Consider the following 19656-nt stretch of genomic DNA (forward strand, 5'->3'; position numbering starts at 1 on the left):
AAAAATGTTACAAAGCATTACGAGCAACTGCCTTGCTTTCTCATAACCCTTCATATTGATGTAGTTATCCAATCTTGATCCAGGATATTAGTTGTTGTAGTTTGTTAACCTATCCGCTAGAAGTCCCTTTATGTGCAAGGTAAACGAGCCAGTATGGCGGAGGGGGAAAGTGATTTGGAAACAGACAGGCTAGAATTGGAACTGGAGACTTTATACATATACTCTAACGACAACTGTTCAGTACAAAGCAAAGAATACTGCTCCGAGTTTTGTAAGGTAAGCTAAATCACGCCAATTCCTGGTTTTAGTTGGGAGAGAGGCGAGTTCTTACGCCAAGCTTGCTAGCTACGAAGTAGCCAGTTGCTTGCAGTACGAAGCAAGGCTGTTCAGCTACTGTAGATGGCTAGTAAAGTAATTTATTTGCTAACGTTACGTAGCATCGCATTAATTAGCTAGCTAAATTCAGTCAACCCATACTGGCCTATAACGTTAGCCCACAGAGCTTTTATTTCTCCTTGACTTGGCTTGCTAGCTAACTTTAGCTACCACTATGTGACGTTACACGCTAACTATGGGTGCGTTCGTAAATTCACTCTAGCCATCTACTCAGAATTCATGCACTCGAAGAATGAGGAATTTACGAACGCGCAACATCCGTTGAATATGACCGGTGTCAGTACTGTAAATGTCATGCTAGCAGTACAGTCACCACCGCTCTAAATAACATGAAAACAGCCTAACCAGTTCTGCTGGGGGTGATTAAAATGGCTAGAGTGAGGTGTCCTCTCATTTGTCTCTGGATGTGGCTTGTTAGCGAGCTCATTTAGCTTGGGTGCTTGACTGTTGTTGTTGTGAGGCCAGAACGCTCTGATCAACCCTACACCTCAGCATCCAGTGTACGCTCCGGGGAGCGTAACCCATACCCGGGCAGGAACCAGGGGCCCTCTGTACACATCAACAACAGTCACCCACGAAGCATCGTTACCCATCGCTCCACAAAAGCCGTGGCCCTTGCAGCGCAAGGGGAACCACTACTTCAAGGTCTCAGAGCAAGTGACGTCACCGATTGAAACGCTATAACTGTCTACCTATCACTGTGAAGAAGCCGAACGTTACTGATTGTGTCCACAAGTTTAGCTAAAATGACAATAAGCTGACATGTAAGCTAGCTGTGCTGTAATATGTTAGTGTTTACATTTAGCCAGTTGGCTAATGATACGCTAGCTAAAGCTGTCACATAGCTATGTCTCTTGGCAAAAAGCTAGGGTGACCACATTTTAAAATACCCATATGGAGGACAACAGGATGATTGTGGGACAGTGTAGCCTGCATAATAAAATACAAAAAAACGGCAGCGCCCTCTATTTTTAATACACCCAAACACCAAGTAAGGCATACCTTGTTTCAATATGGGCCATCACTGTTAACCATGAATGACAATTATTCACGTGAAACGTCCAAATTGCATCTCCATGTCAATCACTTGATCTCAAATCAGTTTCATGGGAATATGCATTTAGATCTTCATTTTTTGTGAACAAATTACAGCAGATTGTGTTAATTAGGCAATAAGGCCCGAGGGGGTGTGGTATATGGCCAATATACCAGAGGTAAGGGCTGTTCTTAAGTGTACTACAACACGGAGTGCCTGGATACAACCCTTAGCCGTGGTATATTGGCCATATGCCACCAATAGCCTTATTGCTACTATAAACTAGTTATCAATGTAATTAGAGCAGTACAAATATATGTTTTGTCATTGATTCAGCAGCTTTGATCTGACTTTAAATGAGCACCATTGTGGGAAGCGCTCCACTAGTCTTGCTCTCGCGGCACTGGACGTGCTAATAGAAACACGCGTAACCTACTTTTTTGCCTGACGCAGAATTTGGTGATGCAGAAACGAGAGTCCACATGTGTGGCTGTTTTATAAAAATCTGGGAATATTTGGCCAATAAATCATTTCTGGTTGGTCTCAAGGAATGGAAAACATAAGAAGGGAGTCTTTTAAAACGGGACTGATTGAAGTAGCAGCAAATATGTTGAATGAGCAACTAGTGAGCCTCAAATTTTATGAAATGACCTTAAATGTTAAGGTATCTTACTTCGTCAGAAGCACACATTTTGTAAGTAGTTAGGCCACCCTCCCCCGGGCACATCTTCACACTTTTGAATGTGATAAATAAAAGTATTATCTGAGGTTTTTTAATCCCCTGACTCCCGAAGTCCTCCTTGCTAGTTAACGGGATCGACACTGGTAGACAGTGGCCTTTTCTTCTGCCTGCGGAACAGAGATGCTGGAAAACAGTGCCCAACAGGCAGTGGCGGAGGACAGTCAGCCGGTCGCTCCCGCAAGAACGCCAGGTTGGAGCGATAGTATGTGTTAGTTAGCGACACCGTGTTCGAGATTGCCCTCATCGTATTTAACAGAACTTTGGGAAAGCAGTGCTTGATAGACGGGGACGAAGAACACTGTTTACCGGTAGCACCCGCCTCCAACTAGAATAGCAGGCTGGGGCGATACCGTGTGCTAGCTAACTAGGTACCACTGCTGGCTTGTTTCTGAAGCTAAGCAGGGTTGGTCCTGGTCAGTTCCTGGATGGGAGACCAGATGCTGCTGGAAGTGGTGTTGGAGGGCCAGTAGGAGGCACTCTTTCCTCTGGTCTAAAAAAATATCCCAATGCCCCAGGGCAGTGTTTGGGGACACTTCCCTGTGTAGTGTGCCGTCTTTCGGATGGGACGTTAAACGGGCGTCCTGACTCTCAGGTTATTAAAGATCCCATGGCACTTATCGTAAGAGTAGGGGTGTTAAGGGGTGTTAACCCCGGTGTCCTGGCTAAATTCCCAACCTGTCCCTCAAACCATCACGGTCACCTAATAATCTCCAGTTTACAATTGCGAATTCATCCCCCTCCTCTCCCTGTAATTATTCCCCAGGTCGTTGCGGATAAATAAAATAAAGTAGCGACACCATGTGCTTGTTAGCTAGCGCACATAGCTAGTTAGCACACGGTGTAGCCCCCGCCTGCTGTGTACCGGACTAATGGAGTTTATCTGCGGCTGATATCCAACATTGTGCATTAACACCACGTACTGCACTGGAGCGCTCCCGCCTGTCCTATTTTAATAAACATGTACCAATAGAGGGGTTCCTGCACATGCAGGGTCGCTCTGAACTGCACTTGCACCCTTCTCCCAATTTTTGCTGGAATTTAGCCCCAAAGTATTTGAGAAATGTGGTTGATTGATGATGTGCATGTTTCATCTTGCGCTGCGCAGAATCAGATCTCAACGACTGGATACGCATAGTTGAGATCAGCCCCAATTTCAGCCCCTCCAAGAAAAATAAAATAATGCATTAAGGTGAGAAGTTGTAGGTGGGGGGAATTGCTCATAAATATTCGTTTAGGGGTGGGTAATTGTACCTGATCCCAACACTTTCTCAGTAAAGCATACTTACCATAAGTCCACTGGCACACTCATAATAAAATAATGTCCATCGCTTACAAATGTGGTTCTGGACAGTTACCTCACAGTGGTAAGGCGCTCAGTTCCTGAAATATATTGCCACTTGCTGTGTAACATGCTGACCACAACGCCTGCAAAACAAATGTACACATGCATGTTATTCAATAATTTCATCCAAACTGCTCGCGTGTGTCAACAAGTATTTACATAACCAGGCGTTAAAATAGAATTTGGTTCTATTTTAGACGCATGTTGCGCTGCAAGTCCCACCTCTCCCATCTCAGTTGTTTTTAGGATATACCCACGTGGGTGAATGACAGACGAATGAGGTCCACACTCCAGTCCAGTTGTTTGATGCAATTTAAAGTTGCTTGACAAATGCCATATAAAATCTAAAGAAGACTGAACTAGGAGAGATTACTAGAAACTAACTACAGCTGTGTTCGAATACTCATACTAACCCGCACTGATTATATAGTATGCTTATTGGTCATAGTATGGATGTAGTGAGTATGCCAAAAGTTCCTGCATACTAAATTTGCCAAAATATGAAGTATACACACATTCTTCAGGAAATGGGCATGGCGTCACAACGTCAGTAGTCTAGTCAAAGAGAGGATCATGCAAAAAAATATATTGGCTCACTCCACTTGCCAAAAAACATTGACAAATAAGGTGCGCTGTCACTTGATTTTATAGTAAGTCTTGAGGTGGTACTACCCAGCACATCTAACGAGCAATGAAACCCAATTTGAGCTAGCAACTACTAAAACATTTCAGATGAGCAGCACTCTTCTCTGAAGCATTCCCTTGCCACATGGTCTAAAATCTAGATTGCTAGCCAGCTACACAAGTTTCGACTGCAGAGATGCTGAGATCTCTACAATACCTCACCTGAAAAAAGGTTTTAATATTTCAGAATTCAGAAAACACAACAACCCATGACATACGGATCCAATATTCTGCACTGGCCTGTGTATCTCAATCACAGCCCCTGTTTCTCTGTCTCCCTGTAAAGCTGGTAGAGGTGCACACAGGGAGATGGCAGGTGCCGCTGCCCCAGCTGAAGGTGCTGCGGACGGCTCTGACCTGCTTCACCAGAGCCACTGTTGCCTACCCCGATGACTGTCAGCACGTCAATTATGCTCTCAGCAGCTTGGCTTTGTAAGTACTTGTTTGGTTTTCATCATGTAAATGCTGACCCACACTGTAGAAGGCTGACTTGAATATTCTCTTTCTACAATGCGCATACATATACATGCGTGCATACATACATATATATATATATATATATATATATATATATATATATATGTATATATATATATATATGTATATGTATGTGTACGTACGTATTTTTTTGTGAAGAATCAACAACAAGTGGGACACAATCATGAAGTGGAACGACATTTATTGGATATTTCAAACTTTTTTAACAAATCAAAAACTGAAAAATTGGGCGTGCAAAATTATTCAGCCCCTTTACTTTCAGTGCAGCAAACTCTCTCCAGAAGTTTAGTGAGGATCTCTGAATGATCCAATGTTGACCTAAATGACTAATGATGATAAATACAATCCACCTGTGTGTAATCAAGTCTCCGTATAAATGCACCTGCACTGTGATAGTCTCAGAGGTCCGTTAAAAGCGCAGAGAGCATCATGAAGAACAAGGAACACACCAGGCAGGTCCGAGATACTGTTGTGAAGAAGTTTAAAGCCGGATTTGGATACAAAAAGATTTCCCAAGCTTTAAACATCCCAAGGAGCACTGTGCAAGCGATAATATTGAAATGGAAGGAGTATCAGACCACTACAAATCTACCAAGACCTGGCTGTCCCTCTAAACTTTCAGCTCATACAAGGAGAAGACTGATCAGAGATGCAGCCAAGAGGCCCATGATCACTCTGGATGAACTGCAGAGATCTACAGCTGAGGTGGGAGACTCTGTCCATAGGACAACAATCAGTCGTATATTGCACAAATCTGGCCTTTATGGAAGTGGCAAGATGAAAGCCATTTCTTAAAGATATCCACAAAAAGTGTCGTTTAAAGTTTGCCACAAGCCACCTGGGAGACACACCAAACATGTGGAAGAAGGTGCTCTGGACAGATGAAACCAAAAATTGAACTTTTTGGCAACAATACAAAACGTTATGTTTGGCGTAAAAGCAACACAGCTCATAACCCTGAACACACCATCCCCACTGTCAAACATGGTGGTGGCAGCATCATGGTTTGGGCCTGCTTTTCTGCAGCAGGGACAGGGAAGATGGTTAAAATTGATGGGAAGATGGATGGAGCCAAATACAGGACCATTCTGGAAGAAAACCTGATGGAGTCTGCAAAAGACCTGAGACTGGGACGGAGATTTGTCTTCCAACAAGACAATGATCCAAAACATAAAGCAAAATCTACAATGGAATGGTTCAAAAATAAACATATCCAGGTGTTAGAATGGCCAAGTCAAAGTCCAGACCTGAATCCAATCGAGAATCTGTGGAAAGAACTGAAAACTGCTGTTCACAAATGCTCTCCATCCAACCTCACTGAGCTTGAGCTGTTATGCTAGGAGGAATGGGGAAAAAATTCAGTCTCTCGATGTGCAAAACTGATAGAGACATACCCCAAGCGACTTACAGCTGTAATCGCAGCCAAAGGTGGCGCTACAAAGTATTAACTTAAGGGGGCTGAATAATTTTGCACGCCCAATTTTTCAGTTTTTGATTTGTTAAAAAACTTTGAAATATCCAATAAATGTCGTTCCACTTCATGATTGTGTCCCATATGTTGTTGATTCTTCACAAAAAAATACAGTTTTATATCTTTATGTTTGAAGCCTGAAATGTGGCAAAAGGTCGCAAAGTTCAAGGGGGTCGAATACTTTCGCAAGGCACTGTATATATATATATATATATATATGTATATATATGTTGGAGGTGTACCTGTGGATGTATTTCAAGGCCTACCTTCAAACTCAGTGCCTCTTTGCTTGACATCATGGGCAAATCAAAAGAGATCATCCAATACCTCAGAAAAAATGCCTGAAGGTACCACGTTCATCTGTACAAACAATAGTACGCAAGTATAAACACCATGGGACCTCGCAGCCGTCTTACTGCTCAGGAAGGAGACATGTTCTGTCTCTTAGAGATGAACGCACTTTGGTGCAGAAAGTGCAAATCAATCCCAGAACAACAGCAAAGGACCCTGTGTAGATGCTAGAGGAAACAGGTACAAAAGTATCTATATCCACAGTAAAACGAGTCCTATATCGACATAACCTGAAAGGCCGCTCAGCAAGGAAGAAGCCACTGCTCCAAAACCACCATAAAAAAGCCTGACTACGGTTTGCAACTGCACATGGGGACAAAGATAACACTTTTTGGAGAAATGTCCTCTGGTCTGATGAAACAAAAATAGAACTGTTTGGCCATAATTACCATCGTTATGTTTGGAGGAAAAGGGGGAGGCTTGCAAGCCGAAGAACACCATCCCAAAGTGAAGCATGGGGTTGGCAGCATCATGTTCTGGTGGTGCTTTGCTTTAGGAGGGACTGGTGCACTTCACAAATTAGATGGCATCATGAGGAGGAGAATTATGTGGATATATTGAACCAACATCTCAAGACATCAGTCAGGAAGTTAAAGCTTAAAGATCCTTACATGGAACCCAAACCGGCTGCGCGCATACATTTATTTTGTCCCCCCACACCAAACGCGATCACGACACTCAGGTTAAAATATCAAAACAAACTCTGAACCAATTACATTAATATGGAGACAAGTCGAAAAGCATTCAACCTTTATGGTAATTTAGCTAGCTAGCTTGCACTTGCTAGCAAAGTTATCCTATTTAGCTAGCTTGCTGTTGCTAGCTAATTTGTCCTGGAATATAAACATTGAGTTGTTATTTTACCTGAAATGCACAAGGTCCTCTACTCCGGCAATTAATCCACACATAAAACAGTCAACCAAATCGTCTCTAGTCATCTCTCTTCCTTCCAGGCTTTTTCTTCTTTTGACTTTATATTGCGATTGGCAACTTTCATAAATTAGGTGCATTACCGCCACTGACCTTGTTTGTTTTTCAGTCACCCACGTGGGTATAACCAATGAGGAGATGTCACGTGGGTACCTGCTTCTATAAACCAATGAGGAGATGGGAGAGGCAGGACTTGCAGCGCAATCTGCGTCAGAAATGGAACTGATTTCTATTTTAGCCCTTGGCAACGCAGACACTCGTTGGCGCGCACAATAATTTAATTACATAGATTTCTAAATTTATTTTGCAATGCTTGCGCACACAACACGAGCGGTGTGGTCAGCCTGTAACTGACCTAAGACAGTGATTTTTTTTACTAGGATTAAATGTCAGGAATTGTGAACAACTGAGTTTAAATGTATTTGGCTAAGGTGCATGTAAACCTCCAACTTCAACTGTGTGTATATATAGATAGTACCAGTCAAAAGTTTGGACACACCTACTCATTCAAGGGTTTTTCTTTATTTGGACTATTTTCTACATTGTAGAATAACAGTGAAGGCACCAAACTTTGAAATAACACATATGGAATCACGAAGTAACCAAAAAAGTGTTAAACAAATCAAAATATATTTTATATTTGCGATTCTTCAAAGTAGCCACCATTATCCTTGATGACAGCTTTGCACATCCTTGGCATTCTCTCAAGCAACAGTCTTGAAGAGTTCCCACATATGCTGAGCACTTGTTGGCTGCTTTTCCTTCTCTCTGCAGTCCAACTCATTCCAAACCATCTCAATTGGGTTGAGGTCGGGTGATTGTGGAGGCCAGGTCATCTGATGCAGCACCATCACTCTCCTTCTTGGTCAAATAGCCCTTACGCAGCTTGGAGGTGTGTTTTGGGTAATTGTCCTGTTGAAATACAAATGATAGTCCCACTAAGCACAAACCAGATGGGAAGGCGTATCGCTGTGGTAGCCATGCAGATTAAGTGTGCCTTGTATTCTAAATATATCACTGACAGTGTCACCAGCAAAGCAACCCCACACCATCACACCACCTCCTCCATGCTTCATGGTGGAAACCACACATGCGGAGATCATCTGTTCACCTATTCTGGTTCTCACAAAGACACGGCGGTTGGAACCCAAAATCTCAAATTTGGACTCATGAGACCAAAGGACAGATTTCCACCGGTCTAATGTCCATTGCTCGTGTTTCTTGGCCCAAGGAAGTCTCTTCTTCTTATTGGTGTCCTTTAATAGTGGTTTCTTTGCAGCAATTTGACCATGAAGCACTGATTCACGCAGTCCCCTCTGAACAGTTGATGTTGAGATGTGTCTGTTACTTAAACTCTGTGAAGCATTTATTTGGGCTGCAATTTCTGGGGCTGGTTACTCTAATGAACTTATCCTCTGCAGCAGAGGTAACTCTGGGTCTTCCTTTCCTGTGGCGGTCCTCATGAGAGCCAGTTTTGTCATAGCGCTTGATGGATTTGCGACTGCACTTGAAGAAACTTTAAAAGTTCTTGATATTTTCCAGATTGACTGATCTTCATGTCTTAATGTAATAATGGACTGTTGTTTCTCTTTGCTTATTTGAGTTGTTCTTGACAATATGGACTTGGTCTTTTACCAAATAGGGCTATCTTCTCTACCACCCATCCCATGTCACAACACAACTGATTGGCTCAAATGCATTAAGAAGGAAAGAAATTCCACAAATGAACTTTTAACAAGGCACACCTGTTAAATCAAATGCATTCCAGGTGACTACCTCATGAAGCTGGCTGAGAGAATGCCAAGAGTGTGCAAAGCTGTCATCAAGGCAAAGGGTGACTTTTTGAAGAATCGCAAATATACAAATATTTTGATTTGTTTAAGACTTTTTTGTTTTGTTTACGACATGATTCCATATTTGTTATTTCATAGTTTTGATGTCTTATTCTACATTGTAGAAAATAGTCAAAATATAGAAAACCCAGGAATGAGTAGGTGTGTCTAAACTTTTGACTGATACTGTGTGTGTATATATAGTTCCAGAAGCACAACCATCTCTGCAGCACTCCACCAATCAGGCATTTATGGTAGAGTTGCCAGACGTAAGCCACTCCTCAGTAAAAAGCACATGACAGCCCACATGGATGTACCTAAAGGACTCTCAGACTACAGGAAACAAGATTCTCTGGTCTAATGAAACCAATATTGAGCACTTTGGCCTAAATGCCAAGCCTCACGTCTGGAGGAAACCTGGCACCATCTCTAGGGTCAGTGAAGCGTGGTGGTGGAGAGCGCTTATAGCCAGAGCGCTCAGGACCTCAGAATGGGGCAAAGGTTCACCTTCCAACCTTCCAACGACCCTAAGCACACAGCCAAGACAATGCAGGACAAGTCGCTGAAGGACCTTGTGAGTGGCCCGGACTTTAACCCAGATCGAATATCTCTGGAGAGACCTGAAAGTAGCTGTGCAGCGACGCTACCCATCCAACCTGACAGAGTTTCAGAGGATCTGAAATGTTTTGGTACCCTTCCCCAGATATGTGCCTCGACATAATCCTGTCCTTGATCAAGGCCCTTCTCCCCTGATTGCTCAGTTTGGCAGGGCGGCCAGCTCTAGGAAGAGTGTTGGTGGTACCAAACTTCTTTCATTTAAGAATGATGGAGGCCACTGTGTTCTTGGGAACCTTCAATGCTGCAGAATTTCTTTGGTGTCTTTCCCCAGATCTGTGCCTTGACACAATCCTGTCTCGGAGCTCTATGGACAATTCCTTCGACCTGATGGCTTGGTTTTTGCTCTACCATGCACTGACAACTGTGGGACTTTATATAGACAGGCATGTGCCTTTCCAAATCATGTCCAATCATTTAAATTTACCAGAGGTGGACTCCAATCAAGTTGTAGAAACATCTCAAGGATGATCAATGGAAATAGGATGCACCTGAGCTCAATTTCGAGTCTCATAGCAAAAGGTCTGAATACTCATGTAAATAAAGTATCTGTTTTTAAATGCAATTAATTTGGAAAAATGTCTAAAAACCTTTTTTCGCTTTGTCATTATGGGGTATTGTGTGTAGATTGAGTAAAAAAATGTATTTAATCAAATTTAGAATAATGCTGTAACGTAACAAAATGTGGAAAAGTGGAATGGGTCTGAATACTTTCCAAATGCACTGTGTGTGTGTGTGTGTGTGTGTGTGTGTGTGTGTGTGTGTGTGTGTGTGTGTAAATGTAATTTTCAGGAGCTTCTTTGAGCTGATGTTGTTCTTCGGGAAAGAGGAGTTCCTAGAGGCCCCCCTGAGGGACATATTAGCCTCTTTTCAGGTGAGGCAAAAAAGTGTAATGTTTTTATTCTCACTGAGTGCAATCATCATGATGATCCATGTAAACAGTGTTAATGTGAGTCCCATTTCCTCCTCTTTGACCCTGAAGAAGGCACAGTGATGCCCGAAACGTTGGTGATTTACCCAATACATTACTGGGAGTTTATATATAGAGTGTGTGACTATCTTTTATTTTTTTATTACTCGTCTGTAGGCCTGTCATCGCCGCCTGCTGAGACACAGGAACGTGTACCTGCTGCAGGTGAGGCAGATCATCAAAGATGGTGGTCCCTGGGAGAGACCCGCTCTGCAATCCATCCTGAAAGACACAGCCCTCACACAGACAGAAGGTACATATACATTCTCTGTTTGTTTTTTTGGTTGTGAGGTTCCTATGCATTTCTTATTGTCTTTTATCTCCTCTCCCCCTCTTCCTTTTTCCCTCTATTCCTTCTCCCACTCTCTCTCTCTCTGTTAAAGTGGAAAAGTATTTGAGCTCAGAGAAGCCAATGTTCTTTGAGCTGCGTGTGCGGTACCTGCAGGCCTGTGAGCGCGTGCAGGAGGCCATGGCCCTGGCTAAGTGCTGCCTGGAGCACCCAGAGGTGTGGAGGCACCTGTTCTTCCACCAGGCCTACCTCACATGCCTGTGCAAGGCTTCACTACATCAACACCTGCACGAGGAGGTACAGCAACCATCTATAACTACCTTTCACTCTATCTTTATACAGTCTCTCTAATCAGAGTAGGTTGATGGACAATGAGCATCATCAGCATGGACTCATGGTTTTGTTTCCTCCCTCAGATGGCTGAGATAGATGGCAGAGACGCAGTAGAGATAATCTGTAATGCAGAGAGCCAGGAGAAAGATGAGCTGCTGCTGTCTCTGTGCAAAGCCTTCCTCAGCCAACGGCTACACAACGGAGACATGTACTACATCTGGTCAGTAACACTGTGATATATATACTTCATGTACTACATCTGGTCAGTAACACTGTGATATATATATTTTATGTACTACATCTGGTCAGTAACACTGTGATATATATACTTCATGTACTACATCTGGTCAGTAACTGATATATATACTTCATGTACTACATCTGGTCAGTAACACTGTGATATATGTACATCATATGGTCAGTAACACTGTGGTATATATACTTCATGTACTACATCTGGTCAGTAACACTGTGATATTACGTACTACATATGGTCTGTAACACTGTGGTATATATACTTCATGTACTACATCTGGTCAGTAACACTGTGATATATATGTTTTATGTACTACATCTGGTCAGTAACACTGATATATATACTTCATGTACTACATCTGGTCAGTAACACTGTGATATATATACTTCATGTACTACATCTGGTCAGTAACACTGATATATATACTTCATGTACTACATCTGGTCAGTAACACTGTGATATATATACTTCATGTACTACATCTGCTCAGTAACACTGATATATATACTTCATGTACTACATCTGGTCAGTAACACTGATATATATACTTCATGTACTACATCTGGTCAGTAACACTGTGATATATACTTCATGTACTACATCTGGTCAGTAACTGATATATATACTTCATGTACTACATCTGGTCAGTAACACTGATATATGTACTACATATGGTCAGTAACACTGTGGTATATATACTTTATGTACTACATCTGGTCAGTAACACTGTGATATATATATATTTTATGTACTACATCTGGTCAGTAACACTGTGATATATATATACTTCATGTACTACATCTGGTCAGTAACACTGATATATATACTTCATGTACTACATCTGGTCAGTAACACTGTGATATATGTACTACATATGGTCAGTAACACTGTGATGTATACTTCATGTACAGTCGTGGCCAAAAGTTTTGAGAATGACACAAATATTAATTTCCACAAAGTTTGCTGCTTCAGTGTCTTTAGATATTTTTGTCAGATGTTACTATGGAATACTGAAGTATTATTACAAGCATTTCATAAGTGTTATTATTACAAGCATTTCATAAGCTTGTATTGACAATTACATGAAGTTTATGCAAAGAGTCAATATTTGCAGTGTTGACCCTTCTTTTTCAAGACCTCTGCAATCCACCCTGGCATACTGTAAATTATCTTCTGGGCCACATCCTGACTGATGGCAGCTCATTCTTGCATAATCAATGCTTGGAGTTTGTCAGAATTTGTGGGCTTTTGTTTGTCCACCCGCCTCTTGAGGATTGACCACAAGTTCTCAATGGGATTCAGGTCTGGGGAGTTTCCTGGCCATGGACCCAAAATATTGATGTTTTGTTCCCCGAACCACCTAGTTATCACTTTTGCCATATGGCAAGGTGCTCCTTCATGCTGGAAAAGGCATTGTTTGTCACCAAACTGTTCCTGGATGGTTGGGAGAAGTTGCTCTCGGAGGATGTGTTGGTACCATTCTTTATTCACGGCTGTGTTCTGAGAAGCAACCCCACACATGAATGGTCTCAGGATGCTTTACTGTTGGCACACAGGACTGATGGTAGCGCTCACCTTGTCTTCTCCGGACAAGCTTTTTTCCGGATGCCCCAAACAATCGGAAAGGGGATTCATCAGAGAAAATGACTTTACCCCAGTCCTCAGCAGTCCAATCCCTGTACCTTTTGCAGAATATCAGTCTGTCCCTGATGTTTTTCCTGTAGAGAAGTGGCTTCTTTGCTGCCCTTCTTGACACCAGGCCATCCTCCAAACGTCTTTGCCTCATCTGATCACTCTTCATAACATTATGGAGTATATGCAAATTGCCATCATACAAACTGAGGCAGCAGACTTTGTGAAAATTAATATTTGTTTAATTCTCAAAACTTTTGTCCACAACTGTACTAAATCTGGTCAGTAATAATACAGTACTGTAACATAATAGAATGTTGCGTTCATACAGGGATCTGGTGTTCTTGTGGAGCAGACTGTACCTCAGGGCCCATCCCTCTAAGCAGGGATTCCTGTCTGAGTGTCGCCAGCTGATGCTCTCCGCCATCAACGCCAGCGCCATCTTCCCCTTCATCAAAGTCATCACAGCAGAGGTGGGTGTACAGCCAACCACCAACAAATATGACACTCTTGTTTGCTTAGTTTACCCTGACTTAGAAATCAACTTTGTTGTTCTGCTATTTACATAATTAAATATAAAACTTTGTTCCTATTTCTTTGCCAGATGGGTAGTGAGGGAGTGCCATTGTGTGTGGAGCTTTGTGCTACAGCGTTACAGACAGACCTCCAGTCTGACCCTGTAACACGCTGTCTACTGTGTAAGACCATGGCCTTCCTGCTCCCCAGGGACCTGGAGGTATGTCGCCTCTGTGCCTTGCTGGTGTTCTGTCTGGAACGTAGCATGGAGGCCTACAAGACCATGTATCTGCTCTACACATACCCCGATGAGGAGCCACACCCCCAGCACACCCATGTCAGAACCAACATCCGCTTCTATATCCTACAGGTCAGAGACGGGCTCCGGGGAGTACGTTTGTCAAATGTGTATTTCATTGTACAGTATGGCATTTGAAAGCCCATTGGGCTATGTATTCTTTTTCTATGTAAGAAAATGTTGGATTTCCTCATTGGATTTCCTCATCTAATACTTAGAATTGAAAACTCTGTCCTGGTCTAGGTGCTGAAGGAAGGTCTGTTCTTTGACCCAGAGTTCTGGAATCTGCTGACCCTGAGAACCCACTGTCTGGAGCTGATGACTGACAAGGCCACGAGGGATGCTCTAAATGAGCTGAAGGAGGAAGAGGAGTTGGAAGAGGTGGAGGAGGAGTGGATACCAAGCTACTGGATGGAGGAGGAGACATGCAGAATACACACAGATGCCTCCCACCTCCACCCACACACTAACACAGCACTAGAGAGCTCTGACACTGTAGGTCAGGAACCCGAAGAGGTATTGAATGGGGATGCTCCTGAGTCACAGACAGAGGACTTCCCTGTGAGGAGGAGGAGGAGGAAGAGGAGGTGGAGGAGAAGAAAGTGTAGGTCAGATATTGAGTATGCTGACGACCCAGACATTAAGTACTCCCTCATTCACAATCTCAGTTCTGAAAGCTCCACCAAGCTACCGGCCAATCGGCAGAGAGAATACCTGGCAAGACATGTGAAGAACAAGATCCTGAAGAGACGCAGCAGGAAACCAAGATGGCTGCTCCTGGAGATGACCAGACAGACGGAGAACATATCCCCAGGGGGAATGAGGGAGAAGCGACGGGAGGGAATGAGAGGAGAGGATAAGAGACAGGGAGGGGAGGGGAAAGAGAGGGGGCATGAAAAGGAAAATAAGAGAGAGATGAGGCAGGGAATGGAGAGTAAGAGACCTTACCGTCGGACTATATTTGGCATGGAGCTGTCCTTCCCTGAAAATGAAGTGCCTGTTGACCGGGAAGTGGTAGAGAGTCATCTAGAACCCAGTGTTCGTATTAAACAACAGCACAGTGAGTCTGAGAAATATGTTAACATGGGACTGCCTAATGGTGTATATGGTGAGAGACCGTTTAAGTATAAACCAGAGTCAGACGTGGAGACTTCGGCGGTGGAGACTTCGGCGGTGGAAACTTCGGCGGTGGGGACTTCGGCGGTGGGGACTTCGGCGGTGGGGACTTCGGCGGTGGGGACTTCGGCGGTGGAGACTTTGGCGGTGGAGACTTCGGCGGTGGAGACTTCGGGGGTGGAGACTTCTGCGGTGGAGACTTTAAAAGTGGAAACTTTTGAAGTGGAGCCTTCAGAGGTAGACCCTTCAGATGCAAAGCCTTTAGACTCCAAACGTTCAGTAGTAGAGCCTTCTGACATAGAGCCTTTAGAAGTAGAGCCTTCAGACGTGAAGGTTTTAGAAGGTCCCAGTGAGCAGACTGACCCAGAGTTGGATGGTCCAGCCTTGGAGATGGAGGAGTGTCCACTGAAACTGTTCCACATCTACGCCAAACTTTCCAAAGGGACAGCTGCTAAGGAACTACTTTCTAGAGAAAGTGAATTCACAGTGACAGAGGCGGGACCAGACTCAAACACTCAGGTTAGTGTTATCTGGAGAGAAAAAAGTCTAGTGATTCATTCATCTATAATGTTAATCTATAATGTATTTTTAACCTTCCTCCAGAGTTCTTTAGTGGTTATCTAGTACACCCGGTTCTGTGAATATCACCTCTCCACTTTGACAGCATAACAGCTTGTTTGTGCACCTGCAGGGTGAACAGACCAAGCCAGGCAAGGCTCCAGTACGCTCCAAACACCTGCGCTTCCACTGCAGCCACTGCCAGAAACTCTTCAAGGGAGGCAACGTGGTGAGACACACCCTGGCCCACCTGAAGCTGAGAAAGACCAGGCTCAGCTGTGTCTTTTGCGGCAAACACTTCCAAAGGTACAACCGCGCCAGGGAACACGTTCTAGAGCACATAGAGGAACTGAGAACTTCCACAGCCAACATTAAGGTCAAACCCACTGTCAATGGGGAGACATATCCCTCAAAGAATATTAATCAAGCTTCAGAGAACGAAGCGAAACCTGTTGAGAACGTGACTGAGCCCTCGACTTCGACGGACCAGCCTCCTAAACCCAAACGTGTTAAAGCCAAGCCGGTGGTGAGCAAGCAGAGTAGAATCATCCAGAACCTGAGAAACCTGATCAGAAAGACCCAGAACCAGAAGTGTAAAATGGACATGGACAACCTGAAGTCTGTGGAAGTGACTGATGAACAGGTGACTGTGAAAGACAAAGTGGTGATTGTGAGAGAGGTGGTGCCTGGGAAGGAGACAGAGGGAGGAGAGGACAAGGAGAGCGAGGGAGGAGAGGAGGAGGGGAAGCAGAAGCAGTACCACCTGTGTCCTTCAGAGGGCTGTGACAGCATCTTTATGAAGATTGGCCCATCGCTGCTGAGACACGCTGTCACCTACCACATGGAGGACGCAGCCGTCCTGGACAAGACCTTCCAGTGGGGGAAGGGGAAGTGCCAGATCTGCCAGAGGTAAGAAGGGTCTTTCCCCACAGATTATTTCCCAGGTCAGATGCAAAGGCACAGAAAAATATGTAGGCTCCAACTAGACCAAAATGTATCTAGGTGGGGTGGGGGTTCCAACTTTACTATGGTGTCACGTATGTCTCCATCTTTTTTGTTGTTGTGCCCCAGGCTCTTGTTGGTGATTGAGCACTACAGAGACCACATGAAGCTCCACGATGCTCCTCTAAAACATGCGTGTCTCCACACGAACTGTGACCAACGCTTCAAGACTGCCCAGGAGCTCAAAGACCACATAGACACCCACCGCCCTCTCCAGGCCCCCTGTGGGTACTCCGGCTGTAGGGAGATCTTCTTTACCCTCCCCTCTCTCCACGACCACGAGTGGAGGCACTATACCCAGCCCCAGTCTAAAGACGAGCTGGAGCAGGGCGCTACCACAGAGCTGAGCCCTGAGGGCGAGGCCCCCTGGAAACAGAGGGCGAAGAGCCAGGATGTGACAGTGCACGGGTGGAGGGGGCAGAGGGAAACGCCTACTCCCAAAAGCAGGCGCTCTGATCCGCATGAGAAGTGCCTTCACTGTAACAGGTGAAAAGAGGGACACACTGCTGTCAAATTATTTCTATCAAAACAACATTTCAACCTTGAGGTGTTCTTCAGGCCAGGCCTGAGACACGACTTGCAGAAGCCAGTTAGAACACCAAATCTACTGCTCTCCATGATTAGGCTGGGGAACCAGCCTATAGATGGTTGAGCCGGTAAAACATGCCGTAGCTTGTTGAAAATGGTGTTGCTTATGTCTCTATTCTTTTCTGTTCCAGGTACCTGTGGAACCACCAGCACTTCCTAGAACACATGAAGATCCATGATGCTCCTCTGAAACAGGTGTGTCTCCACCTGAACTGTGGCCAGCGCTTCTACAGAACCCACTTACTCTGGGAGCACATGGATACGCACCTGCCTCTCCAAGCCCCCTGTGGGTACTCCGGCTGTGGGCTGATCTTCTCCCGTCTCCCCTCTCTCCACGACCATGAGTGGAGGCATTACATCCAGGGCCAGCCTAATGACGAGCTGACAGAGGAGCAGAGCGCATCCAAAGAGGAGGGGCAGACTCCGGAGTCAGACACCAACGGTAACGACTATGACGGCCCAATGGAGACTCCAGGCACTGTTCAAGGTGCTGTCACCACACCTCCCAATCATTGCACACTGAAACTCATCAACGGCCATGATGAAAAGGATAAGAAAGACAAAGCCCCCGAGACAGCCGTCCCTGCCACCACTACCACCTCTCCCACACCCCCATCCCAAACCACCACATCCACACACCCCCATCCCAGAATCCTCCAAAACATCACTGAGCCTATGACCATGAGGGACGTGGACAATATCGTCAGTTTGGCTCAGGTGGTGCCTGGCGGAGAGGAACCGGTTATCGCGGAACACAAGACCTTCAAACAAGAGGATCCTTCCTACCTAACACTGGCCAAAGCTCCCCTCATCCGCCCGCCCCCCTCCACATACCTGACCGAGGCAGCCCTCAGCATGCGCAAGCGCAGGAAGCCCAGTGAGGTCACTTCCTGCGGGCCTGGCAAAAAGAGTAAGGCTGCGGTAAAGAGGAGTGTGGTGGGGAAGAAGGAGGTGGTGGCTGAGAAGGAGGCCCCTCAAAGACAGCGCTGCTCCAAGTGTTTCTCCTCCTTCACTAGCACCGAGGAACTGGAGAAACATCTCTCCCAAAATACCTGCTCCTCCCTCTTCAGCTTCGACTCCGATGACGACAGTGAGTAGCGTACGTGGGAGTTTCTGTTCACTGAATTTGTCAAACGGGGAGCTATGGCTGTGACCATTATTACATTTGGGGTAACGATTAATTGTCATGCAAATATCACCTTATCATAATTGTAATTTGTTGAGACATGTTTTGAGCTTGTAATGTATCATAATGCATGTTTGAAAATGAGCTACGGTACACCTAATGAATAGAGCACAGCTATATCAAAAGGGAGAGAATGTTTTGAAACATGAACTTGGTCAACAGTTTTTCTATCGTATACAAAAAGCATTTGCATAGTAATGTGACAACTCTGTTTTGTAAAGCAAATATACATTTTGTTCTATTCCTTCCCAGGTTAGTGGTGAAGGGGAGTGAAATGCTCTTCATGTTCAAGCACGACAGAGACCATATGAAGCGCCACAATGCTCCTATCAGACAGGTGTCTCCACTTCTGTGCTATATCTGTACTCTCTGAACTGGGCCTAATACAGGCACTACTAGCACAGTCGGCTCAGAGCTGTAGGGCCAGACTCTTGTGGCCTGAAGTTTGCCGGGCACTAAAAGTACAACACACACAACCCTCTGGAATCAGTGTTACTGCTACACTTCCCTGTACATACATGTGGACCGAACAGTACTGCCTTTGTCATTACACTTCTTTGTTCAATTCTTATTTTCTTTAAAATCAATATGAAGAATCACACAGTAGGTATGGTGCTTCAAAAGTCATTCTAATTGGATTGTTAGGCATAAGTTTTAGTTGGCACATAAAATACTGAACTAAAATATAGATTTTAACTGATTTTGTTCTGACAAATTAAACTGTTTCACAATGTATTAGAAATGGATCATCTATGCATTTAATTTAAATATTTTGTAAAAGTGATTCCAAAATTCATTTGAGAATAAAAATCACTGTTGAAGAGCCCATAATGGGATGAATATGGTGATGTGCACTTACCTGCATTAGTTGTTTATATGTACCAATGTTATAAGTTTGTACTCAATGAAAATATCCTCAATTCAACTCTATTTTTCTTAAAGAAAAGTCACTTGTTTTCAATAAACAATTTACAGTATGAACTAAAGTAGTGCTTTACTGCAATGGGTCAAGAAG

At 44.2% G+C, this 19656-nt stretch overlaps 1 protein-coding gene across 2 annotated transcripts; it reads left to right on the forward strand.

Moving 5' to 3' along the window:
* Positions 1 to 47: 47 nt before the first annotated feature.
* LOC135519192 (zinc finger protein 654-like) lies at positions 48 to 19627 on the forward strand. Of its 2 annotated transcripts, none has more exons than XM_064944283.1 (13): positions 48 to 276; positions 4487 to 4632; positions 10690 to 10771; positions 10985 to 11120; positions 11251 to 11453; positions 11573 to 11709; positions 13709 to 13850; positions 13982 to 14263; positions 14435 to 15826; positions 15999 to 16774; positions 16937 to 17353; positions 17587 to 18554; positions 18894 to 19627. In XM_064944283.1, the coding sequence occupies exons 1-12, from the start codon at positions 154 to 156 to the stop codon at positions 18551 to 18553; spliced, it is 4803 nt and encodes a 1600-aa protein (XP_064800355.1). In that variant the 5' UTR covers positions 48 to 153; the 3' UTR covers position 18554; positions 18894 to 19627. The 2 variants fall into 2 exon arrangements, with proteins under 2 accessions (XP_064800355.1, XP_064800356.1); XM_064944284.1 differs by having other exon boundaries at positions 49 to 276; positions 17587 to 18545.
* The last annotated feature ends 29 nt before the right edge of the window (positions 19628 to 19656 follow it).

Source organism: Oncorhynchus masou, chromosome 29, assembly GCF_036934945.1.
Source record: "Oncorhynchus masou masou isolate Uvic2021 chromosome 29, UVic_Omas_1.1, whole genome shotgun sequence".
NCBI lineage: Eukaryota > Metazoa > Chordata > Actinopteri > Salmoniformes > Salmonidae > Oncorhynchus > Oncorhynchus masou.